The 25077-nt window shown below is 58.4% G+C and overlaps 1 protein-coding gene across 4 annotated transcripts in view; it reads right to left on the bottom strand.

Moving 5' to 3' along the window:
• Nucleotides 1–3151: 3151 nt before the first annotated feature.
• LOC133345941 (trinucleotide repeat-containing gene 18 protein-like) overlaps nt 3152–25077 on the bottom strand; it is a 40140-nt gene continuing 18214 nt past the window's right edge. For 2 of the 4 annotated variants that reach the window (XM_061557088.1, XM_061557106.1), the window contains exons 9-28: nt 23729–24824; nt 21898–23253; nt 20635–20801; nt 19937–20085; nt 19163–19537; nt 18604–18751; nt 18151–18490; nt 17736–18029; nt 14102–14395; nt 13379–13908; nt 12844–12963; nt 12266–12386; nt 11645–11768; nt 11360–11435; nt 11085–11193; nt 10370–10507; nt 9679–9969; nt 7454–9258; nt 7048–7284; nt 3152–6906 (exon numbers count right to left, since the gene is read on the bottom strand). In XM_061557088.1, coding sequence (XP_061413072.1) covers nt 6700–6906; nt 7048–7284; nt 7454–9258; nt 9679–9969; nt 10370–10507; nt 11085–11193; nt 11360–11435; nt 11645–11768; nt 12266–12386; nt 12844–12963; nt 13379–13908; nt 14102–14395; nt 17736–18029; nt 18151–18490; nt 18604–18751; nt 19163–19537; nt 19937–20085; nt 20635–20801; nt 21898–23253; nt 23729–24824 — 7977 coding nt within the window. In that variant the 3' untranslated portion in view covers nt 3152–6699. The remainder of the gene's footprint in view (nt 6907–7047; nt 7285–7453; nt 9259–9678; nt 9970–10369; nt 10508–11084; nt 11194–11359; nt 11436–11644; nt 11769–12265; nt 12387–12843; nt 12964–13378; nt 13909–14101; nt 14396–17735; nt 18030–18150; nt 18491–18603; nt 18752–19162; nt 19538–19936; nt 20086–20634; nt 20802–21897; nt 23254–23728; nt 24825–25077) is intronic. The other 2 variants (XM_061557114.1, XM_061557098.1) reach the window with 2 other exon arrangements.

Raw genomic sequence — 25077 nt, 5'->3', positions numbered from 1 at the left:
AAAAAACCTAAGAATATGAATCCTTGCAGTCACGAAAGCTTCAAATCTAGAATTCAATTAGCTCTTTAAATAATAGTGACCACGGGGAGAGAGAGAGAGACACGCAAACTCCAAATATACAGCATTTAAAATGGTACCGACGCGGGCGATTGCCAATATAAAAACACGCAGGTGAAGAGAGAGATCATCTTTCGTGAAATCTTTCATTTAAAAAAAAAGGGGGAGGGGGGGGCACATAAAGCAAAGCATTGAAGAAAAAAACGAAATGATGAACGAAGCAAAGTGCCGTCTACACCAAGCATCTTCTTGTTTCCTCTGGCGGGGGGGCGGGAGGCACCGTTTGTGACACATTTGCGAGACTTTGCAGATCTTCTGTCCTATGGTTTTCTACAGGATAAGAGACCTATTGCAGGGGAGCAGCAAGTTGTTTCAAATGTTTATATCAAAGTTCTGTAGCCAATCCAAGGCCTCTGGCGGCGAGGTTGTGGATGGCTTCATCATCTCATGCGGCCGATGTGACCGTCCTGTGGCCAGATTGTCCGCGTATCTAAACTTCCGTGATGTTAATTGGTTTTTTACCCTTCTATCTGGCAACAAAACTGACACCTTTTTACAAGGAGTCATGTGTGCATAGACCGAAATATCTGCAGTCATAATACAAACAAAAGACATAACTCTGATAATGTGCACTGTCGTTGAAGTTGATTGGTCCACACCCGAGACAGCTTTTCTTAGAGCCTAGTCTCACATGGGTTGGACCAGATGACGCCAAAAGGTGCACAACTCAAAGACAATGCACCAGTTATGTCTTTTGTTTGTATTATGACTGCAGGTATTGTGGTCTATGCAAACATGACTCCTTGTAAAAAGGTGTCAGTTTTGTTGCCAGATAGAAGGGTAAAAAACGAATTCTCATATTTTTACTGGCAAATGAGGTTCCCATGGGTTTCCGTGATGTTGTGTCTGGCATGTCGCCCGCGTCGGGAATCCGGTGGGCAGCTGACGTTTATTCCCAATGTGGATGCGGTGTCTGTTGTTGTATGTACCGTTGAACTTCTTTCATACCGTACGTAGCCAACCGTGTTAATCGGAGGCACGGGGGAAAGACAACTAAACACAAAGCAGTTCTAAAGAAATTAGTTTACAGTTTACATTTAAAAGTGCATTGCTCCAGTGGCTTCCTCCTATCAGAATGTTCCAGACGTGTCTGAAAGCGTGCGATGCAGTGACCGTCTTTGTTCGATGGTTAGCCAAAAAGGCACCACGAGGATGACCGGAGTTTATACGATGGCTTGTGCTACTTGACGAAATCAGCAATGTATCGTGGTTCTTGCCACGAATGTGCGACCTTATAAATGTATTCTAGATTTGAAGTTTCCGTGGTTCTTTCAGTAAAGTCACGTAGGTATAACATTAAATAAATTAAATCACGACGTTTCGGGCGTAACACAAGCAATTGTCTCTGGCTGTGGTTGTCCCACCTGATGACGGGCGCTTGTGTTGCGCCCGAAACGTCGTGATTTAATTTATTTTATACCTACGTGACTTTACTTATACATTTATTCGTTCGGCAACCAGAATCCAATGCAGCTCAGCGAGCGCTGGGCGGACATGGTCGGATCTTGCAGTCCCCGTAAAAAATAATTTTGTACATGCTGCAGCTTGGTAAATGTGGCTTTTTGTGCCAGACATTGGTCACGATGGTTTCCCAGCAGGTGCGAGAGAGAGCAGTATGGACCGACCTTGGCCAGCATGAGGCCGTCTCGCCACACCGGTGCCACATGCCGCCGAGAAGTCAATAAATGCAGCCCCCTGTTTTCTGTTTCTTCTCGACTCCCGCCTCAATGTGCTGCGCTTTGAGCTGAAGGACGCCTGTTCCCTTAGGATGGCCGCTTCAAAGGAGCGGGGCGAGGTGACCTAACAGCAGTTTGCGGTGCGTTGTAGGTCATTTTTGTAATTTGCCAAATTTGGATGATGCTAGCAAGCAACGCCGTATTCTTCTCAGTGACGCGAGGGGGTCCTTGACATCCACTCTGAAGCATGAGGCGCATGTTTTACGGCGAATACACCCACGGTATTAATCAGGACAGCCCACCAGATTGTAAGTGGACCTCGACAGCGAGCGGTGAACGCACTGCCCTCTGGACCACATCACTGCCCAGCCAGACCGCTTATTACACGTGCATTATATCAATATTACGTCTATGTATTTCTTTTTTTCTAGAAGGCAACCAATTAGGGTGCACAGCAAAGCGGCTTGTGGCAGACGATTAGATTTTTGAGGTCCCCGTGGAAAGCTTGAGATACCATCCGGCTTGAAGAAAAGATTGCAATCGACCGGCAAAAAGTCTCTCGGCCGATTATGGCAAGAGTTAAAAACGTGCACTCGTCATTGGCCATCGGAAGAGCCAAGGAATCCTCGAAATCTAATTTTGCTCCAATTAAATTGACGAGCGAGATGACACAACCGCATCTTCACTGCACGCGAGGAGGAGTCTGGAGAAGCAGTGACCGAGGACGGACGGATGAGATGCAGACAAATGGCTCGTATGAGCGGGCGTGGTGCACTGGGAAGAATTTCTACCGAATTTTAATATTCTAGCCAAGAGGTTGCATTGTGGGGGGGGGGGGCGTAGGACGAATTGGAGAGATCGCAGCCAGTCGAGAAGGAAGCAACAGCAGCAGCGTCGCGGATGCGGAGGAAATTACGAATCGATCGACATTGGGGGCGGGGGGGGGGTAAACTGGTGGTGTCGGATCGTGTTCTTTAACAATATATCTGTACAATGACACCCTGTCATATTTGCACTTTGTTACCCTATTTGCATTTTTGTAATTTTATATTGCATATTATAGATATTGTATATTGTTTTTAATTCAATTATTACATACTTTAGCTCCTTAGTATTAGTTAGACTTTGTACCTTTAGTATAGTTAGACTTGTACACCACTTATTTAAGATTCCTATATGTTGAATGTATGCACCTTCCTGCCGAAGTAAATTCCTTGTCTGTGCGAACTTTTCATGGCGAATAAAACCCTTTCCGATTCAATGGAGCGGAGCCGAATGGTGGTTGCCGTGGTCGTCGTGGGCAGCCGGACGCACGCGCGCGCACACTCACTCGAGGCTCCACACGCGTCGCTCTCTCGGGTTTATTGATGCCGCCACCGCCATGGTTCGCCTACAAAAATACAAACTCTCCCCCGGGGGGGGGGTGGTGGTGGGTGGGGAGAGGAGGAGGAGGGGGGGGTTAAGTGCTCGAGTCGCAGGCATCGTGTGGGGTTGCCGCAGCGTCGTTCGCGCTCCCCAGAGCCAAGCGGCGCGTCCACGTGAGGACACCACAGCGTCGCTCCGGGCCGCCCGCCGCACCGGCCCCCACGGGGAACAATCACACCGATCTCAACCCGAGACGTCACGTGCCCGATACGATTGCTAAACGACGACCCCGCTAGCGATCACTTGGTGTTGTGGAGAGCCGTGCGGCACAGTGCGTGGTTTTGCGGGCAACTAGGACCCCCTGTCCGAGGGAGGTCCTCGCCGATAGAACATCTTGCCTGTTAACCAGCATTGGTTTCGGCAAGCCTGCCTGATAAGACTCTGCTGATGAGACACCGAATATCAAAGCCGTTCCAGGTTAGCTTGTGTAACCAATGCTGATGAAATTATGCACTCCCAGTAGGCCGTTTAGCCGATGGGATTTTTTTAATGTGCAAGGGCAGATATCGGTTAGGAGTTGTCTACTTAACATCAATTAGAACGAGCACCAACGTGGAAAGTGTTCAGCAATCATCAGGCGCAATATATCGCTTGCATCGTCTTGGGTTTGTAATCGAGAAGAGTCTAGTTCGGTGAACGTGGAAACCGGACCGTGATGGGGCACGCAAGGAGTGGGAGTTGGAGGAACCCTGCAGTCGAGCAGGTGAGCGAGAGGACACCTAGCCTGGCACAGGTACCGCACGGCTCCGAGACGGGCGAGTGGGGAGGGAGGCGAGGATGACAGATTGTGCAGCATTAATTCATTCGTGAATGAGTCGCACCAGAAACACCTTGCAGAACTCACCCTCCCCATCTTCCCCCCCCCCCCCTCCAACTCACATCCTCATTTTACATTCTTTTGGTCTCAGGGCACAAGGAAAAAAAACAATATCAACATCGTAATCATCGTCATCGTCACATAAACAATCTCATCACTGGGTACCTCTCCGCTCCCCCGGGGTGGGAGATTACTACTCCCATGTTCGCACTGTTTCCACATGCTCCCCCAAACACTCCCAATTTACATTGCTCCCATTTGTTCTCTTCTGCTACCCCACGTGACCCGCGGCCGCGGAGGAATCCAAGGCCGTGAACCTGACCCGAGGGCAGCCTCGGATGGGTGGGAACGGGGACAGCCAAGTAGGCGGTGCACACCCCTACAGCACGTGCACACAGCAGGACTGCCCTGACTTTTTAGGAACCATCCCCTCGCACACAGAGGGGTTTCTCCGGGGTCTTGGGGCCTTTTCCTCCGATACGCAAAATTCGCCACCAGCGGCACACTCGCTCTCAAGGGAGGGGGGGGGGGGGTAGTTGGCGAAACGTTTTAGGGCAAGGGCCCACTTGATAAAGTGTCGCGAGACTGCCCTGCGCTAAACAACGATAGGGGCAAACTAAACCATTACAGCTGCTGCCGCTTCCCTGGGAACGTGGGCCTCACAGAACGGGGGGCGGCCTCCAGCGGTAACCCAGCGGTGGCGACCCAGCGGCCGCCACAATTACTGCTGCGGGCGCGCACGCCATCAATTTTTTTTTCCGAATTCGAAAAAAAGTGACACCGCAAATTTCATCAAGTGGGATGCCACACGCAGTGGACTAATGCCACCTCCAGCTTCACTCTTGCGCCAAATGGAGACTCTCCTACCCCCGGTCTCTTCGAGTTCTCACCTGGTTAAAACAAAATAAACTTGAGTACTTGGACGTATATACATCTATGAGATTATATATATATATAAAAATGCAGTACACAGACAGTACACGTGTACCGTTAGCTTAACACTTGCGGCGGCGTCCTATCCGCTAGTGTGAATACATTCGCGCAAATTATCTTAGCGATCGTTATACTGGAATTATGACACGGACTTAAACATTATTTGCGTAAATACCTTCGCAGACCGTTTACTGCTACCTATTACAGTAACACCACGATAATATTGTTTATATTGTAAAAAGGTAAAATTAAAAAAAGGTGGTTACGTTGCTAATTGTGGACTACCATCGTCATCACGTTCAGCAGCTTCAACCCCTGTAGAGATGCGTGGGGGGGGCTTTAGGATGGCGAGTCACATCGTCAATGTGTGCTCCATCATCATCCCATCCCCATGACCTCCATCACCATCATCGTCCTTCGCCACCACCATCTTGCAGAAACCATCGAGGATAAATGCCAGCATTGATGGCTCTATTCAAAGTACAGTCTGAGCAAACGTTACCCAAACTCCACACAGGACCTTCCTGCTCCAACTTCCACGTCAATGAAGGTGCCGCCACCTCTGCTGACGTGAGACAAGGTTTGAGGCATCCTTGAAGGAGGGCGTGCAAGTACACGTGTGTGTGTGTGTGTGGTTTAAGTGCTCTATATACGTGTATATATACAAGGCCACACACATGCCTGCTTGCTCATGTGTTCCACCCTGACTGCGAGAAATTTTAAAACTAAATCAAATACGATCATATTTGCTGGTACAAGTATCTCATTCGCTTGTCTGGTCCACTAAAGCTATTGAAGGGTTCTCTTACTCCCTCCGAGACATCTCACTCGTCTACCTCGCTCACTCACACCCAGCTACTCACCCAACCACGTTCTCTCTCTCTCATCGTTCGTACAGGCACACCCACGCAATCACTCACCCAATCAAATTAATTCAACCGCCCACCTACTTATCCAGCAACCCAACCACTCGCACACGCGGTACCCCCCCTTCGCTAACCGCATTCCACCACTCGCTCACTTCTTCAAGTCACGCAGCAGCCGGCTCGGCTCATCACCATCATCAACGGTGACCACGACCCTCTTCCCCCACCACTGCCGCTCTCACAATCATTTCGGCTAGAGAGGGGGTGTGGGGACCCCGAGCCTGTGGAAAGGGGGGGGGGGGGTCTCTGGACCCTTCCTGCTGCCCCCCCCTTCCACCACCAAAGGCCCCCAGGCGAGACGAACGCGGCGCAACGAGCAAGCGTCGTTTCACACCCGCACGCGGCTCCAACCTCGCAGAGACGTGACCAGTGGGGGGGGAAGGGGGATGGCTCACTGGGGGCCCCGTGCAAGGGCCCTGTTGGCAACGACGTAGCTATCGTCACCCGTGGGTGGATGGGCATCGCCCCCCCACGCACACTCCGTATCGCCCTGCCGGGCTTCCACACGCACGTACGGCACCACCGGCACCACGTCTCGCAGTCGCAGACGCAGACGCAGTCCCACGCTGCATTTGCCGTTTCCGGACCGCGCCGGTCGATGCCGCAAGTGGCAGCGGAGCAGTGGTGGCACGAGCCACGAAGGGACAGCGAGAGCGGGCATCGCGGGGAAGGGGCCGCTGGGCGTGCCCGACTACAAATCCACTGCGCCGCCACCGGTGGCGTCGTTGCCATCGCCGCCGCAGCCACCGCCGCCAATCGTAGCCACCGCCGCCACTCGTGGCCTCCGCCGCCATCGCCGGGCCTGTCAGCAGATGACGGGCACGCCGTCGGGGTTGAGCACCATGCCGGTGGTGGGGTCGTAGGAGCCGGCCAGGTAGTAGAGGTCCTCGCTGTTCTGGTAGCGCTTGGTGAGCACCATCTGGGCGTACTGCTCGTGCGCCACCACGAGGCAGCGGTGCGAGATGGTCTGAACGTCGTTCTCGTCCAGGTGCGACGACTGGTACAAGGCTTGCTGCTCCACACCACACACAACGACAAAGACCCCCCCCCTCCATATAGCCCATGCGACACAAGCACGCACGCACGCGGGTACACGTGCCTTGGTGACTGCAGGAGTGCAGTGCCCCCCGTAGTTGTGGCGCGCGCCCCCTACCTTGCCGTCGCGGTGTCGTGTGCCCAACTTGGTCTCCTCGGGGTGGTAGAACCACTTGACGCGCACCACCATGTGGCTGCCCCACGACTCCCACAGGCTCTGGATGCGGCCTATGTAGGGCAGGTTGGGCCTCCCGGCCGACAGGAAGACCGCGCTGTCGCCCACGCGGATCGTCTCCTTGCCGCGCACCACCGCCTTGTAGAACAGCTTGCGTGCCTTGCCCTTGAGCCCACGCCGCTGGGGGAAGCACGGAGATACACCTCCAATTAGCACGGTTGGCTACGTACGGTGCGAAACAAGTTCAACATACATACAGACGCACACGTGAGTGACGTGGCACGACGATACGCAACGAAGCACGCGGCGTGGACGGCGGCGCCGCGAGACCGCCAACACCGGCGCTCACCTGGGTCGGCTTCCCGGACCACTTCCACAGTTGGCGTGCGGGCAGGAAGGCCGAGATCTTGGGCCGGTTCTCCACGGATGGCAGCCGCTGGCGCTTCACCAGCTCCTTGGTGGTAGGGAGGTGCACTCCCTCGCGCCGACGGCCCCGGGCCCGGCCGCCCCCCCGATCACCGGAGCCGCCACCACCACCACCACCATCACCAGTGCCACTACTGCCACCACCACCACCACCACCGCCCCCTCCAGACCCACCACTGCCACTGCCACCAGGACCGCCGGCGCCACCAGCACCACTGCCAGAGCCACTGCTGCCGGTGCCACCGCCACCACTGCCAGAGCCACTGCTGCCGGTGCCACCGCCACCGTCGCCACCAATGGAGCCACCACTACCACCACCAGCTCCACTGCCACCACCATCGGCACCCCCACCATTGCCACCACTGTAGCCCCCGCCACCACCACCACCACCACCATTACCCCCACCACCGCCTACGCCTTTGCCACCACCACCAGCCGAAACCTTGGCCAGTGTTTGGGCCCGTACTGGTGCCGAAGCTTGGACCTCGGCTGCCTGTGCCACCTGGGGAAGAGTGGGAGGGCTGGGCTGGACATTGCCACCTTCTTTCACCTCCTCCATTTCCTCAACCTCCTCCGCTTCCTCCACCTCCTCGCCGGAGCTGTAGGAAGAGTCCTCCTCGGATGACGACGAGGTGGCAGTGGAGCGAGACGAGTCGCCGGCGGACGAGGTCGATGACGACGACGACGACGTTGACGACGATGTTGACGACGAGGAGGAGCTGGAGGAGGAGGAGTGCGAGCAGCGCTTGGCTCCGGGCTTGTGTTTCCGAGCGGACGTCGCGCCAGCCTGGCTTGCGCCCGAATCAGACTCGGAGCTGCTGCTCAGCTCGCTTTCCTCCGTCCTCGAGATTTCCTTCCAGTCCTCCGCCTTCCGACCACTCTTTGGGCAAACACCACTGCCGCCAACAGCGCCACTACCGCCAGCGCCGCCACCAGCGCCACTGCCGCCAGCGCCGCCAGCACCACTGCCGGCATCACCAGGCCTCGGAGCCCTGGCGGTGGTGCCGGTGGTAGCGGCGGCAGCAGCGGGAACGGAGGTGGCAACAACATTATCCCTGCCGGCAGTGGCGGTGGGAACAGTGACCATCGGCTGTGGCTTTTGCGCAGGCGAGGCTTTCCTGATTGGGCCAAGGCGCGGGCGTCCTCCGCTAGCGCCAGACGAGGTGGACGGCGCTGCTAGCCGCACGCCGCTGGCAAACCGCTGCGCACCTCTGTCGCTGCCGACCGCCACTGCCGTCGTCGTCATCATCATCATCATGGCCTTGGTCTTCTTGCTCTTGGGCGACGTGACGCCCTCGTGGTCCAACTTCACCAGCGGCTCCTCGTCTGTGCCCCGCCGGGCACGTCGGCAAGCACCGGGACGCCCTACGGCGGAGCCGGCACCGCCGCCTTCGGCACGACCGCTCCCGCCGCGGCCGCCGCGAATTCCGCCGCCGCCGCCAAGGTACACCGAGAAGGCGCCGGCGGTGAGACTCTCGAAGGTGTCCACGGAGAGCGAAGCCCCGAACAAGGACGTGGGCGAGAGGGGGGCCCGGCCGGGAGGGCCGGCGGGTCGGAGCGGTGGGCCCCGCCGACGGTCGGGGTCCGCGCGGGGCCGGGGGACAGCACCGCGGGCCCCATGGGCCCCTGCAGGGGGCGGCCTCTTCTCCCGAGGCTCCGAGCCAGTCGGCGCGTCGTCAGGCGGCGAGTCGGTGGGCCTCGCGTCGCCACTCCCAGCCACTCCGCCCTCTGGGGATGAGAATCGGCACGGGCATCGTTTCTGTGATGAGTGACGCCTCGTTTGCAGACATAGCCCACGTTCGTTATCTTGCCTTTTGGTCAGGTTTGTTACTCACATGGGTGGACGTGTTAGGATCACTGCAATAATAAGACAGACATTAGTTTGAGCAAACTGAGAGACGATATACCTTCGTGGGCTACTGCAAGTTGGCTAACATTTTGTTTCTATGGAAAGCCAACTGGAGTCAACTCAAGCTGGCGCTCGGTCGCATTTATGGGATTTTAGTTTTTCCATCCTGGAGGGAGCCGCTGTGCTTCTTCTAAGAGAGCATGATCAGAAGCTTTACTAAATCCTGCGGAATCCACCGCCCTGCCGATGAAATCACATGGAATCTATTTCAGCCTCAAATATAAATATGAAATACTCACCGGTTGGCACCTTGCCAGGAGGCCGTCCACGACCTTTCACCTTGCTGGGTGGCGGCTCCCCGGGGGGCCCCACTGTGGGGACCAGAATGGGGGCAGGGGTTGGGGTGGGGGCTGTGGCGGGCGGGGAGGAAGGCTCCACACTGGCGCGACCTTTGCCCCTGCGCTGGGGGCCGTGCTGATTGGCCGGCTGGCAGATTGCCGGACCGCCCCCTTCCCTTGTGTCACCAGACGGCTTGCGTGGGCGGCGTACGACGGCGGTTGGGACGAGTAGTGCTGGCGAGGCCTCGGCACCTGCGCGGGGATTCGGAGGGGGAGGTGGGGATGGGGGGGGGGCAGGTGGGATACATGCGCTGGCGCTCGTATCATTACAGTCAAAACCAGGGACAAAAATCTGAACCAAAACCGGCGAGAAATTCCAGCTACCATACATCCCGAATTGGCCAGGTCCCTACGTTTTAGTGTCTCTCCGAAGCTTTTATCAAAGCGGAGTTTGTCACCATTTTGCAATGCTCTTGGCTTGTGCCAGACCTCATAAACATGGTAAGAGGGCGGAGCTAATCAAGCAGAGGGTGGTGCTCGTGGCAGAGTGGGCGTGTGGCTGTATGAAAGTAGGCTGCGAAGACGGGGCATGGCTTTCCAGCTCACCATGTGTCCTGGTTGAGTTTCCCGGAAGCGTGTCAGTGGTACTCACACTGGATGGTGTAGTCGGGCGGAAGGAGGCGGATGTGCGAGATCGGAATCTTCCCCGTGTCGCCATCGTCAAACTCGACCGTCACGAAGGCGCGTTCCTCCTCCTCCTCATCGTCCTCCTCGTCGCTGCTCGAGCCATCTGCCAAGCGCCAAAACGACGGCACGGCAATTAAACAAAACACGCTTGCGAACGAAATCGGCGAGGCTGGCACCGAGTCCTCCTGCTCTTGCGAATCGTATTCCACAGCCGAACGTGTCGGACAGGGGGTTCTGCTGCAGTCACTCATTTGTCTTTTCTCCCCATGATGTGATCCCAATTGGGCGATCGGTGTCGCGTCCTCACGATACTAAGAATCCACCCAAAAATCTTGCAGATCCGTGAGATCCGTCACATTTCTGACCTCTGGTAGGCACAGGAGAGGCAGCATTGTCCCAACCGCCTCACTACGGACGGCTCGGTTTGGTCGCACGACTGCCAAATCGACGTCCGTAATTAAACTAAAGTTCAAAACAAAATTGAATGCTATGGTTTGGTTTGTAGCAAGCTTTGGCTGCCAGGCCCGTCGACTAGCTCCGCTGGAGAACCCAGGTAACCACAGGCGGCCGCCGGTTGGACTCGAACCCAGCGGTGGCCCCGTCGCAGACAAAACTCGGTCACTTCCCACATCCACTCTGGATCTCACACACGTCGTCACGCTCGTCCCACCCTTGCTCACCCCTGGTGACGGTGCCCGGGTAGAGGCACCGGTGCTGCTGGCTCCAGTAGGCACAGACGCGCGTGTCGGGTGGGAGACAGCGCGAGGAGGGCGGCTTCACGTCCACGATCTAAACACGAGACACGGGGACAGAGTGGACGCAGGAACAGGAGACGTAGGGAGAGAAGGAAACGGGGAAGCAATCATCGCCGCCCCACCACATCATGTGGCGCGTGTCCCAGCATCACTGTAGCTGTATATCACGGTGAGCATAGCGGTGTTGCGGTACTACTCACCGCCTCCTGTAGGAGCTGCTCGAGTGAGTAGATCCTCGGGCGGTTCCCACGCTCCCCCTCGATCACCACACCGTACCTGCGGCAACACGCGCGCACAGCGGGTGCTAAGTTGCGGTGGCACTTGTGGTGCTGCTGGCGGTGTCGGCGATGGTGGTATTATCAGCAGGAGTTTCTGGCGGTTGCTTTTGTGATGCCCTTGCGCCGGTTGCGCCAAGCGTTTGGTGGCGGTGGCAATGTTTGTGGTGGCACCACGGCTGCATGGGTGCGGGCGGTGCGGGCGCGTACACGTCGGGCGGGTGCAGGATCTGCACGTGCCCCGCGTAGAGCAGCTTGTCGGGCTTGGGGATGAGGACGCGCAGGCCCTCCGACAGCTCGTCCTTGTCCAGCACGCACGAGCGCGGCGCTGGCGCTGACACGGGGCAAGCGTGGGGCGAGGGGGGTCAGAGGGTGGACCAAGGTCAGAGGGCACAAATGAGGGTTACAGTGAGTGCTCCCAACCACACGCGCGCGAGTTCGCCAAGCGACTGGAGATGACTGGAGATGTCTGCTGGGTGGACGGAGGTCGTAAGTGGAAAGTGGCTGCAAGCAGCAGCAGCAGCATCATCTGTGTGGCTACTCCGAGCCAGGGCAGGTGCCTGAGGCTCATTGCGATCACAGCGATGCCAAACGAACATTCGACATCCCTCGGCTACAGCTCAGCGGTCTTGCCCCTCTCTGCTACAGCTCCTCTACGCAAAACCAGTCTTTCTGAACTAACGTCACAGAGATACGTGCGGCTCCACCCAAATCCTGCTTACAGACTGTGCCCGTCCCCCACCCCAGCCTTGTGAAACAAAGGCCGGGTCCACAGGCGGGCGGGCGGGCAGACGAGTGGAACCCCCCCCCCATCCCTCCCCATAATGTTACCTGGTGTGGCGCTGGGCTCAGGGACCCTGCCCCCCTCCCCCTCGGAGAACGAGCTGTTCTGGGAGAAATCCACGTCCGCCTGGAAGCTGCTGAGCAGGCGGCTCACAGGCCGCGGGCGAGCCTAGGGGAGCCAGCGAGACACAAGATCAAGATCCCCCGCATAGCCCGAACACGCTGTTGGGGCAAGCGCTGTAGGGCGGCACGACCTACAGCATACGCTGCAATATGACGCGTCATTCGAAAGCTTACGTGAACCCCTGCGTGCATGTGCCCGTTAGCGTGCCGTGCTACGAACCCGGCGACCAGCGTTCGATTCTTGCCCACAGCCACCAACATCGGTAGCAAATAAGTGCACCAGTTCTGGGCATCTCCAAAGTCAACTCCGCTTTAAATGAGTATCTGGTGCAGTGTGTAAACAGCAGCACTGAGGACACAAAGGTGGCCAGGAATGATATTGACCACAGACCCCTTTATATGCCGGCTTTAACGGGTGCTCGATGACGACATTTGCCCCAACAGTCTGTTCAAGGCTGTACTGGGGGTGGGGGTGATAGGTGGTGTTGTTATGCGTTGCTTACTCGTCCTATCGGGCCCTGTAGGCTCCGACTTCGACTGCGGCCTGGACTGCCCACCGACGCCACGGCAATCGGGCCCTTCACCAACACCCCGTAGGCGTCCGCCACTTTCGCCTTATTTTTCTGCGACAAGGAATCGGACGGAAAGAACGGTCGCAAATTAACGGTGACGCGAGCGACAACATGCAAACTCAAGCACGGCTGCCGGACGGCGCAAACGCTCGTGGCAAGAGCTCGGGGCGCAGCCACCAATTTAAAACGGAGCGAGCGTCAACGCCGCCGCTCTGCACAGGCAGCGCAAGCGAGAAGACACGGGAGTGGCAGCCTCTCTTCTCCTGGATGACTGCCCTCTTCTGGTCCACGAACAAAACGCGACGACCGTTTATGTATGGCACTTAGAGACCCGGCCACATGCAGACGCTCTATGGCCCTCCACCCCCCCCCCCACCCCGTGCTATACGATCGTTGTGTTCCATGGCTGGGCACCCCGGTGCAGCGTTCACAGACCACAGCAGCGCCGCCGTCGCGCTCCCCCTACCTTGTTGCCGTCCCTCTCCGGCTGACTGCAGCTCCCGCTGTGACCGCCGCCACCGCCACTTTTGCACGGCCGCCCCTTCCTCACACCGGCGCCACCAGTCCCGGGTCCCGTGCCCAGCGGCAGCGACTGCGAGCGACCCAGCGGGGGACGTCCGGGCCTCCCGGCAGAACTTCTCGGCGGGCTCACAAATACGGACCCGTCGTCGTCGTCCTCGTCCTCCTCCCGATCCTTGTCGCCATCGCGACCCACGTTCTTCACGGCCGCGGTCCCCCGGGCGCAGATCCTGCCGGCGCCGTTGAGATGGGGGCGGCCCGGGAGCTTGGCTCGGGCCGGAGCGGCCTTCCAGGGCACAGCGCGGCTCGGCACTCCCCCGGCGGGTCGCGCCGTGCCGAGGCCGCCCGGCACAGCGGCGGTCCCCGTGACGGCGCCCCCTCCCCGGCCGCGCGGAGGGCCACCCACCCCCACGTAGGCCCTGTTTGTCGCAGCAGGAGACGATCGCTTCATCCGGAAGTCTGTGGCGAGATCGAAGCCTGCAGAAGATCAGAATCTTTATTTAGACTGGAGGAATCTCTTATTCAGAGAATGGAGAGCGGGGAAAGCTGGAGGAATCGAACAGAGGTAAGGGGTGGGGAGGCAGTGCCGAGTCTTGGGGTGGGCAGCGGGAGACCAACTCGTGTGGCGGTGGCGCCCGCAGTGTCCCGTCTGTGCAGGGGGTGCACTTACCAAGCAGCACCATGGTCCTCCTCTTGAGTTTGGCGGGCGCTGCGTGCCGGGCTGCCAGAACGTGTGGGCCCGGCCCTCGGGGGGCAGATCTCGGGGGGCGGGGGCGGGAGCCGGCGCCCCCGGAGAACGGAGAGAGCAGAGTCAACCCTGGCGGTGCTGCCAGTCGGAACGGCGCCCCCCGCCTGCCTGGCACCAATCTGCTGCTGCTGCCGCCGCCGCCCCCAACATTCTCATCGTCGTCATCGTCGTCGTCATCGCCGTCATTCACGTGGTCCTCATCCTCGAAGGTCCAGCCTGGGGAGGAGATCAGAAATGCACACACGTACACGTCGACAAACGGACGCGTGCACACATCGGGCATACAGCGGTGCACAGGGCACCAATGGGTGCACAGGCCCGTGGAGACACAAGTGTACATTAGGTACAGGCACACGTGTGTCTATGACAGACAGGCATACAGACTAGCACACATGGACACACAGGTACGACTTTAAGCCCAGACATGGGCAGCTAACGTCTCGCCGGCCGCCATGGATAAGGATTCGTCATGTCATGGCCCACTCCCCTCAGGTTTCATCGCTTGACTCCAGAATAGATTGACGTTGTGGTGGGTGCAGGGGCCACTCAAGCAGATTACAGGCAGCTCATTGATTTTCTACACACGGACAGACGCCTCGAGTTCCGAGCGCAGGGATCGCTGCACGTCGAGTATCAGCATCATCCGCAGAGCCACTGCCGATTCATCCCCAAAAACATTTGTGCCAAGGGTCACATTTTACGTGCTCCACGTTGCGTTAAAATCACGGAGCACTTCACCCAACAATTCTACAACAACGCAAAACACGTACACATTGTATCATTATTATCAGTGTTCTCTTCAATGGTCGAGGGGTGGGGGAGGGGGAGCCCAGGACCAGTTCACATATTGCTCGCCACCGACGTTAATTATGTCTGGGAATTGAACTTGGGCGGTCGGGTTCGTCCACAGCTACACGCCCCCCCTCCCACCCCACATCATTTTAGCGCCACCGTTAATTAACGAAGAGATGCCGTTCAAAACCAATCGATCAGCAAAACGAGGCGAGGGGTTAAACCTACACTGTGCAGTTCACGCCGACCTCACAGCCACGCACCAGCCAAGCGTCGCAGGGGTCAGAGGTCAGTAGGTCATAGGGCACAGCTGGGGAAGGAGGGGGCAGGGCTGGGGAGAGGGCAGTGTTAGCGAAGCGGTTAGAGCCATGGCTCCCCAAACTCCACTCCCTGCCGCCACACCAAACCTCCGGTGCGGGCGGGCGGGGGGGGGGGGGGGGGGTCATCTACCACAATTGCTCCGATTGGCGGAACTAATCGCTTGATGACACGTCCAAATCAATTGTTTGGTCAAGTATTTAATAAGTTGGCAGAATTAATCGTGTTGGCAGATAATGTTCTTTGGCTGCAAATCAATCGTTTTGCCAGAATTAAAAAATCGGCGGCACCACTCGGCGTTCATCACCGCAGGCTGCGGCCATCGTCTGCGGCGCGAATCCAACCCGGCACGGCGACCGGTGGAATCTTCCTGGAGGAAGATGCGTGTTGTCGAGAGCGTTGGCATATTGGCTCGCATTCTCTGGTGACATCGGCAGCACCGATGCCGCTTTGTGGAGTGTAGAAGATTTGGATGAGCCACGTACGGACCGGTTAGTGGAAGCGAGAGTGCATGCAAGCGTGTGTGTGGATGCGTGCATGTCACACATCTTCAGATGGTGCATGCGTTTTAGGTGCGCACGTAAATTTAAGTGTGCATGTTTGTGCGCGCATGAACGTGCAGAGGGCATGCAAGCATGCACTGCACCACGCATCCACAGCTCCCCACACAAACGCACCACACCCTACAGGCCACACGATAATCGGGTGTCTAAACATCAACCCAGATCAACTCATCTGCTCATGGTTCGGCCTGTCGAGTGGATGGAGGGCATTGGGGTCCCACCCCCGTTATAGTGTGTGCAGGGAGGCGATTACAGAGCTTGTGATATTTAAACGGGTCCCATCGAGTTAAGAGATAAATGCATAATCAATTCCTGAATTGAATCGCCACGGGGGCGACTTGCTGCATGTCGAATCGTTTCCAGGCAGAAAACAGATTCGCCGATTAGAAAAAGCGATTCTCACACTCGCACTGCCAACTCGTTCGCTGCTGCTACTGCAGTGCAAACTCGCACGCTTGCGCGTTCGAGCAGACAGTGCGGGTGGGCGACGTGGACCAAAAATCGAGAAGCAACACAAAAATGAGACGAAGACAAAAAGCCATCCTCACATTTTAAACAAACGCCGAATCCCGACGAGTCATCCGATCACGCCCGGGGGAAGTGGGAGACCGCACGCCAATCAGCAGTCAGTCGACACAAGCAAGGGGGGGGGGGGGGGACGCGGTATCACAGGACAGAGCGCGCCATGCCTGCGACGGTGACCCGACCGCAAGGTCAGGGCAAGGTCGGTGCTGTGCAGCCACGTTTCAGGGAAAGGAGCTTTATTGCCATGCGAGGAAGCAGAAGGATGTTGCGTTCATTGGAGAGCGGTCCGTGACAGCGGAAGAAATTACTCGGCATCCGTGCACCCCCCCACCCCATATCGCTTACAAATGACGACGATCAAGGCGATCGATTTTTATTTTTCAAAAAACAAACGCGGGGGGGGGGGGGGGGGGGGGAAATCGGCAGCAATTCTGGACACAGAACAGGGGAGGGGGTTGTGGGACGAGGCACATGGCATTGTGGGTAGGTTAAAAAAGGTAAAAAAAAAATTACCTGATTGGCCAAGGAGAAATTTTATCGAGAAAAACAGGGGCTCCCAAACATTGACACCCAGAGCTGGATTTGAGCCCATCGCCAATTTCCCTTGAGCTCTCCTAAAAACTAAAACCACACAATCTGCCGACTTCCACCGGAGATTTACCAAAAGACGGCATCTTAAGCTCAGTCTTCAAGTCAAGATGGCCCGCGAGGCGAAGGTTAAATACCCAATGTGGCTTTGCGATGTTAAAATGTTGCCAAGTCCATTGCGAAGGGGGGGGGGGAAGCAAGGTGGTGAGAAGCTTTGATTATCAAAGGCCGGTTGTGGCACGCTGCATCATCCTGCTCCACACCGTACCACACACAGGAGTCTCCTACCCTCTCAGGAGAGGCCCATCACGCATGCACACACACATACAGTGACATTGCCCCACATACACAGAATGGTCATACTAAAAAACTCAAACCAGCACACAACCACGTGCATTTCCCAGTCACACACAATATCAAACACCACAAAAAGCACACGACACCACACTTATACGTCTGACATCGGCTCACATTCTCTGATCCAGACAACCAACACGCAAGTACATTCCACACCTCCCGTCTACCTCACTCCCTGACACCAGCCATACATTTTACACATTCCTGGCACACCGACACGCTCACACCAAAAACGAAGTTCCCCTGGACAGTTTGAATGCTCACACCCGACACAACTCTATACCTCCCAGAAACACTCCCCCCACACGCACAGTACCCAACATCCACACGCACACCAAACACTACTAGACACACAGACCTCGCTCCCCCCCCCCCGCCCCATTCTCAGAGAGTCTCGTGGAGGTTTTGGGAACCTGCTGCTGCCGAGCGGCAGTAGTCCACGGGCCCCTCGCTGTCCGAACACTGCGGCCCCGACGAGAGGCCGTGTTCGCGTGCAGGACCCCGTGGCCCAAGGGCCCGAGGGGCCCCGGAGCTACCGGGCGGCACCGCCGGTGTCATCCCCTGGGGCCGCCGCTGAGAGGGCCTCTGAGAGGGCCTCTGCCGCGGTGTGGGCGTCTTGAAGGCGGCCCCCCCGGCGGCCCCGGGGTGCGGAGGCCAGGCAGGTGCGGAGCGGCGCTCGTCGATGTCCGGGTCCGAGTCGGAGAGGCCTGCGCCACACAGAGACCACCGCTCTGTCTGCATGTGCCAAAGAGCGCGAGAGAGAGAGAGCGAGAGAGAACGAGGGAGCGCGAGAGAGAGAGAGAACGAGGGAACGCGAGAAAGACTCACAGCAGGAGAAGCTGCTGCTGTCAGACCGGTGCAAAGCAATAGCGCGTGACGCTGCTGCCCGTGCGCCATCCTGGTTGCCCACGCGCGCCACCTCCGGGCTCGGAGCCCCGCGGTGTCGCACGCCGGACCGCGAGAGCTTGGCGCCAGCGCGCTCGTGGCCCGCGGCAGGACGCGGCGGCTTGCCGAGCGTGGGGCGCTTGCAGGAGAGCGAGACGCCGAGTGGCGGCGCCGCCGCCGGGAGTGCCGGTGGAGTGGCGCGGGAGCGGCCAGACGGCGCCGGCGAGCGGTTGGAGTGACGGTGCCGCGCGGGGACAAGGGGTGCACGTGTGCAGGGCGCGGCCTGAGGAAGAGCGCGACAAACCAGAAAACATCGTCACGCAAGTCGCGTTCACAAATGTGACGTGTGGCAGTGACACGGCAGACACGATGGGTGGGGGGGGGGGGGTGTCTGACCGTGTGATTTGGGGACGTGGGTCGCAGGGCAACCCTGGGCAGGAGGCGAACTTGGCTCCTCCTGCTGGGGGGTGCACAGTCGCCACTCCGCCTTTTCTTCTTTTTCTTCTTCTTGGCCAAGAGCGCTCGCATGCGCTCCTCACCCCGGCTGGAGGGGGGGGGGGGGGGAAATAGGTGCAGTGCTGCAAGTTGTTCGCTTGCACCACTGGTGGCGGTAGGGCTTCCACTCCCCGCAGCTCCACAGAATTTATACTCAAGACCATTTACACCACTGGGTAAACAGGTGTGTGTGTGTGGGGTAGTGCCTTTGTGAAACTCTTCCCCCCCCCCCCAACCCCCCCTATTGGTTGAACTGCCGCACCTGGAGATGTACCGGCCACCTAGATTGCAAGTCCTGTACGCTGCGGACCACTTCATTGAAATGCAGCGTTAGTCCATCCCCAAACATGGCTTCCGCCGATACAAAACAATCGCGAGAATTCGAAGAATCTACTCTTGACAAACCGCTACCCGCCCCACACACGTAACACTCGCGTGATGCCGTGTGCACGTCACTCACCCGATGAGCGGTTGACCAATCGGAGGAGGGGGCGATGGCGACGACCGCTTCCTCTTCCTGGGCCGCCCTCGGCCGCGTTTCACCGGGCCTAGGCCGTCCTCGCCCCGCTCCTCCTCCTCCTCATCCTCGTAGTCCTCGTCATCCTCCCTCTCCTCGTCCAGCTCGTCTGCCACGTCCACCCCTCTGTCCCCTCGGCTGCGCTCCACCTTCACCACCTTCCTTCCCAAAGCCACCACCGCCTCCAGCCTCCTCCCCTCCACCACCAGGCGGTGGAGAGGCTTCTCTGCACCCCCCCTGGCGACAGCCCTGGCCACGTCCCTCGGCGGGTTTGGCACCAGCGGGGAAAGGGGAGTGGCCGGTTCCCGCAGGTGGCACCTGAAGCGACATGCCGGATTTTGGCACCACTGCAGACAAGTCTAGAACGTCAACGCGATCTCCTACTTCAACGAGAGAGTCTAGACGGTGCTCATCTCCCATTCACAGCCAAGCCAGTGGTGGAAATTCCACGTTCAGATGGCGGGGGCAAGGCTCTCCGTAGGACAACCACTGCCAACTTGCCCCATGTGCTATGAAGTAGAGCCATGGCCTGAAACACCACCGTTTGTATTTATATTCTTTTATTTTTTTTCAAGCCCAGGTGTTATTGATGAACGAGTATTATTTGTGCTTTTGCAGCACTACCAACGAGTATCAGCAACAAATTTTACTTCCCCCACAAAGTGGGTCGGGCGACCTCCACCACCACCGCCGCCCTGTAACCATGACAACACCTACTCGCTGGTGGGCTGGCTGGGTGCAGGGACGAGGCGCGCGAGCTGGCGCTGCCGGTGGCGGTAGCGGCGCTGCAGCGTGGCAAGACGGCGCCGGATTTGCACTTCCAGGGGCCCCTCGACTTCCAGCAACGCACGGCGGCGTCCGCAGGCCTGGACGCAAGTGTCGCACAAAGGTCCAGCGTGTACGATATGTAGGTTGCTGTGCCTCACCGTCGCCAATTTACCTCGTTTCACTCGCCTACCTACCTCCAGGCCATTGAGGCAAATGCTGTTAAGTGGGCAGTGCCTACGAGGTGGTGGTGTGGACAGTAGCACACCTGGCCACCTTTGTCTCTCCAGGTACTGTAAATCGGCTACTCTAGTAACCCCGACGCATGCTGCGAGACGCAGTCCACAAATCGTCTCAGTCTGCCAACTCGTAGAGCGGCTGTGGACACCGCATCATCACTACGAGCCCCATACCGGATACACCGAGGACTGCAGCACACGTGAACATTGCCAGTCGGATTGCTGCCGGCAAATCTGTGAACCCAGGGAGCTCTCGCGACCAATGAGAAATGCTTATTATACGATGGGGGGGGGGGGGGGGGGGGACCCATCATTACGGGTTCATGGTGCGGTGCACCGAGCGCTACGCCACCGCACTGTCACACGTAGCTCAGCACGGGCACGCCGACGCGCCGTGCATGTCCCACCCACCGGCGCGCCGCGTCGCCGCCGCCAGCTGCAGCGCTTCGTGGGGTCCAGGAGGTGCTGGGGCCTCCGAGGCCCAGGGCCTCCGTCTCCTGTGGCGATGCCGTCAGCACAGGCCAGCAGCGCGGCCACACGGCACAGGGTCAAGAGGTCACCCAGTCCCCCGCTCCGCCCTGCAGCACAATTGGAGGCAGTACCACCGTCACTATTAGCCACGATCTAGCCACTGCTGGACAAAGGATAGAGCCATTTGGCACCTGTGGTCTCCATTTCAGACGAGCACCTTGTATCACGTAGGCTTTCGCGACCAATATTATTTCATAAAAAGGTTTTTGGGTTAGATCGCGTTATTTAGAAATGTGTCGACAAATTGCCTGATGCTGGATGTAATTACCAGCGAAACGTCGTACTCAAAAATTGTAAATGTTGCGGATTCACTCACACCGGTGGGCTAAAATAGTGACCCATTTGTCTTTTGTCAACGTGACACTGTCTTACTGATTGGCCGTGTCGGGTGGTGGAGGGTTACGACACATTTCTAAATAACGCGATCCGACCCAAACACCTTTATTATGAGCACCTTATATTTGGCAGTCACTGTCATTAGTCTCAGCCACCAAGCCATACTCCTTTCTATCCGTGATGCGTCCTGCCCAATCCACTTAGTTTTCTCAGCAGTCAGCAATGTCTGTAACCTGTGTGCATTCTCTAATCCCGCACGTATTCCTCTGGGTCTCAGTACAAATGCCAAGCATGCTTCTTTGCGCTCTCTGGGCGTGTTGCAGCCGACGGCTATCGCGCTATGGTTCTGGCACACGGATGCGACGCGAGTTGGCGCCCATCGATCCACAACTGCGATCAAATAATCCATACATGAACTAAATACAAGCGTTTGTTTACGCATTCCATTAGGTACAGCCACCTGGGAGTGCAGAATATCAGTAACACAAGCTCAACTCTGGAATGGTTTCAACATTGGTGTCTCGTCAGCAGAGGCTTAGGCTTGCTCGAGCCAATGCTGGGGAACTCCCAACACTTTATAGGGAGATAATCCTCTGCGACACCCAAGCTGACGAGGTACAACATTTATATTTTCTTGTGGAGAGACATATGTGGAGGACACGGTGTCCACTTGTTTCGGTTGTTGCTTGCATTCTGCAAGATGGCGAATTACTAATTTGATCAAGAGCTGCAGAAGAAAAATAATCAGGAGCAGCGAATCAGCAAGATGGACTGGAGGCAGCGCCACTGCAAACTCATCTCACTCACCCATGAAGCCGCCCTCTGCCAACGCCCCCAGCTCCACCCCAGCAATCTCCCCCAGCAGTGCCAGCCCTCCCTCCCGCGTCCACTGCTCAGCCACACATGGCGTGGACCGCGCTTTCGTCTCCGGTGGCAACTGGCCGTCGGCTCCGTTGCGGTTGAGGGCGGCAACCAGCACAGGCAGGGGCTCGGCGACGGTCGTCGCCTCCGCTAGCACCCACAGCCCCGAGCAGGCAGGGCGGGCCTCCGGCGGTGGCGGCAACGTGCAGGCGGGGCGGGTCTCCAGCGGCGGCGACGTGCAGGCGGGGCGGGTCTCCGGCGGCGGCGACAGCAACGTGCAGGCGGGGCGGGTCTCCGGCGACGACGGCGACGTGCAGGCGGGGCGGGCCTCCGGCGGCGACGGCAACGTGCAGGCGGGGCGGGTCTCCGGCGACGACGGCAACGTGCAGGCGGGGCGGGTCTCCGGCGACGACGACGACGTGCAGGCGGGGCGGGCCTCCGGCGGCGACGACGACGTGCAGGCGGGGCGGGCCTCCGGCGGCGAGTAGTCGAGGCGGTCCTCCGGTGGCGACGAGCAGGCGGGGCGGGTCTCCGGCGACGACGGCAAAGTGCAGGCGGGGCGGGCCTCCGGCAGCGGTGCCGTGCAGGCGGGGCGGGTCTCTGGCGGCGGCGAGGAGTCGGGGCGGGCCTCCGGCGACGTGCAGGCGGGGCGGTCCTCCGGCGGCGGCGACGTGCAGGCGGAGCGGGTCTCCGGCGGCGCACAAGCATCTGCGTCGTTGCCTTGGTTTTGCCGAGCCACGGTGGTGGGTGGCGGCGGCAGCGGCGGCAGCGGCAGCGGGCCGTGCCGGTCCTCCACAGCCGGTGTAGCGGCAGTGCTGTCGGGGAGTCCTGGGTCGGGCTGAGTAACCCCGGCACGGCCTGGTGTTCCATCGTCAAGCAGCCTCACCTGCTGCTGCTCCTCCTCGTAACGCCGATGGGGATCCTGGAGATCGCGATGGTGACGGTGACGATGCCGACGACGACGCGGTGTCGGTTCAAGGATGCCGGCCATTGCCACCGATGACGTCGAGGAGACGAGGAGATCGGTGTTGCGTCCGGCGGGATCGGGGGCGTCCGTGGAGTCTGGCTCCATCGTCTCGTGCCGTCCTGCCGTGACATCGCCTTCCCATACGGGAGTTTTTACGTCGTTGTTACCGTTCTCGGCGCCGAATGACTCCGACTCTGGCACGGTGGAGGACAGCTCTGCCGACTGGGGCCTCCGTTTCATCCGGCACGACTCTGGCGCCACAGTCTCGGTGGCGATGGGCTGCAGGATCCGCGATGTCCAGGTTGGCGGAGGGGAGAATGCAGAGACTCCGTCTGCTGGGAAAGGGAGATGCTAAGGAGGTTACCGAAATGGCACGGGGAAGAAAACTCCAGGAGGAGACAAGACGGCACAAAAACTCCACACTGCGGGACAGCAGGTCCAAAATAATCTGTTCAAGGGACCAAATGACAAAGCTTTGAAATGGGATTTCAACAGTAAAGTTACTTAATTACTTATGCTGGAAAGGCTCAAAGAACAGGCTTGTTTTATTATTCTAAAGTAAGGTTTAGCTTCCCGTGGAAAGAAACTGGGGTATGGGTGATCATCCCTCCAGGCATACAAGTCTACTTGGTCGTGCTCTTATCTTCCAGCTATCACAGCGCACGAAGTTTGCAAGTTTCACAAATCTGTACGATCCACCAACCCTCGTCTCCAAAGCACTGCACCTCCACCGCCGCCACACCCGGGTAAAATCCCCCACCCACGGCCACCAGAAAAGTCGCGAGCACACGGACAGACTACCGGACTCACCGTGTCGGCACAGAGGGGGAGGCCACGGGAGTCCCGACGACGCCGAAGAGGGGGGCAGCATGCCATGGGGCAGCAGGAATCCCCTCCCAGAACCAAACGCCGCCACCTCATCCTGCGGCTGCCGATGCATTTGTTGCAGTTGACGCATGTGCTGCTTTTGCTGCTCGTGCAGCAAAAGCTTCTCCATCTGCAGCCGCTGCTGCTCGTGCAGCTGATACTGATGCTCTTGCAGCCGCCGATGCCGCTGTCGTTCTTGCAGCTGCTCATGTAGCTGCCGCTCCAGCCGTCGCTGCTGCGCTTCCAGACGCCGCTGCCGCAGCTGCTCCTGCAGCTCCTCACGATGCACTTGCAGCCGCCGATGCAGGTCCTGCTCTTTTAGCTGCCGCTCCTGCTCGTGCTCTTGGTGCTGCTGCCCTTCCAGCCGCTTCTGCTCTTCCAGCTGCTGTTGCTGCCGCTCTTCCAGCTGCTGCCACTGGTCGTGCTTTTCCAGCTCCTGCCGCTCCAAATACTGCCGATGATGGTGGTGGTGGTGCTGCTGCTGCTGCGATTCGTGCAGCTGCTGGTGCACCACGTCCAGCTGCTGCGCATCGTGCAGCTTCGCAGTGTGCTGCTGCGCCATTCCCGAAAGTCGCTTGTCCAGGAACGGTGGAACCGAACGGGGGCGCCGGATATTCCAAGTCCGCGCCGGCGACCTCCGACCCCTGGCCACCCTCTCTCCGGCCTCGGCGTTGCCGGGCTGCAGTTGCCGTGGCGACAGCGCCGGCGGGGACAGGGAGCCCGGCCGTCCGAGTGGCGCAGGCGCCTCCTGGCCATCGTCCTCCCGGCGCAGCCGTGGGGGAGGCCCGGCGTCGTCCGGGAAACTGGGGGGCTTTGCATGGTCGAGGGCAGGAGGGGGCCCCGGGCGTCGAGGGGATTTACACCGGAAGGGCGGCGGCGGTGGTGGCAGCACAAGGGAGCCGGCGTGGGAGGGGCTTGTGCCGGGAAGCGTGGGCGGCGGGGAGACTGCGCTCTGCTTGGGCAGCACCGCCGGTGTTGAGCGATCGTTTTCGTCGGAAAGCAGCAGCGGAGGCGGCTCTGGGGGTGGCCTCCCGTGGTCCTGCACATGGAGACGGTGGTCACGTGACTTGCCAGCTTTGTTACCGATTTTATGAGTGCAGTCGAACAACGCACGGGTTTTTAGGTCGGGCTTTGCGAGGGGGGGGGGGGGGGGGTAAGCCACGAGATTTAGGAATGCAATGTTGTACTGACATTTATACAAAAGTAGCCCAAATGCATACCAAGAGCTGGTTTTTTTAAAATATGTCCAGCACCACGCCTCCCAAGATAATGATTACACATCGCATACAGAT

Source organism: Lethenteron reissneri, chromosome 3, assembly GCF_015708825.2.
Source record: "Lethenteron reissneri isolate LAM-NWPU_2019-01 chromosome 3, ASM1570882v1, whole genome shotgun sequence".
Lineage (NCBI taxonomy): Eukaryota > Metazoa > Chordata > Hyperoartia > Petromyzontiformes > Petromyzontidae > Lethenteron > Lethenteron reissneri.
Note: the sequence above shows the minus strand (reverse complement) of the source record. Positions and strands in the feature narration are given on the sequence as shown.